At 76.4% G+C, this 449-nt stretch overlaps 1 protein-coding gene across 2 annotated transcripts in view; it reads right to left on the reverse strand.

Moving 5' to 3' along the window:
• NUP133 (nucleoporin 133kDa) overlaps positions 1-231 on the reverse strand; it is a 37,379-nt gene extending 37,148 nt beyond the window's left edge. For both annotated transcript variants that reach the window (XM_010562661.1, XM_010562660.1), the window contains exon 1: positions 18-231. In XM_010562661.1, coding sequence (XP_010560963.1) covers positions 18-208 — 191 coding nt within the window. In that variant the 5' untranslated portion in view covers positions 209-231. The remainder of the gene's footprint in view (positions 1-17) is intronic.
• Between the last annotated feature and the right edge of the window lie 218 nt (positions 232-449).

Below are 449 nucleotides of genomic sequence, written 5' to 3' on the forward strand. Positions count from 1 at the left end.
GCCCGGGCGGGACTCACCGGGCGGAGAGGGAGCCGCTCCTCCGCGCCACCGGGGAGAACAGCACCGGGGAGCCGGCTGCCGCCACGACGGCCAGGTTCTTCCTGCCGCCCGGGCGGGAGAGAGGGCTGGGGGCGGCGGCGGCGCTGCCGAGGTTCCTGCGGGCCGACCCGCCGGGGGTCCGCGGGGAGGCGGGAGCCGAAGGGAACATGGCTGGGGAGAGAGGAGCGCTACCGGCCCTGGGCTCCCGCCGGGCGCCGGCTGACTGCGTCACTCCGGGGCGGGGCGGGGCGCAGCCCCTGCCGGGGAGCGGCGGAGACCCCGCAGCCGCCCGGCCGCCTTCCCGCCTTTCCTTGATTCAACCCAGCAGCGGGAAGCGTCCCGTTTTTACCTCAGGTGCAGCAGCGCTCCCGCCGCGCCGCAGAAGAGGATTTTTCCTCTCCGGAGCGGGG

Source organism: Haliaeetus leucocephalus, unplaced genomic scaffold (genome assembly GCF_000737465.1).
Source record: "Haliaeetus leucocephalus isolate CR32 unplaced genomic scaffold, Haliaeetus_leucocephalus-4.0 Scaffold162, whole genome shotgun sequence".
In the NCBI taxonomy this organism is placed as follows: domain Eukaryota; kingdom Metazoa; phylum Chordata; class Aves; order Accipitriformes; family Accipitridae; genus Haliaeetus; species Haliaeetus leucocephalus.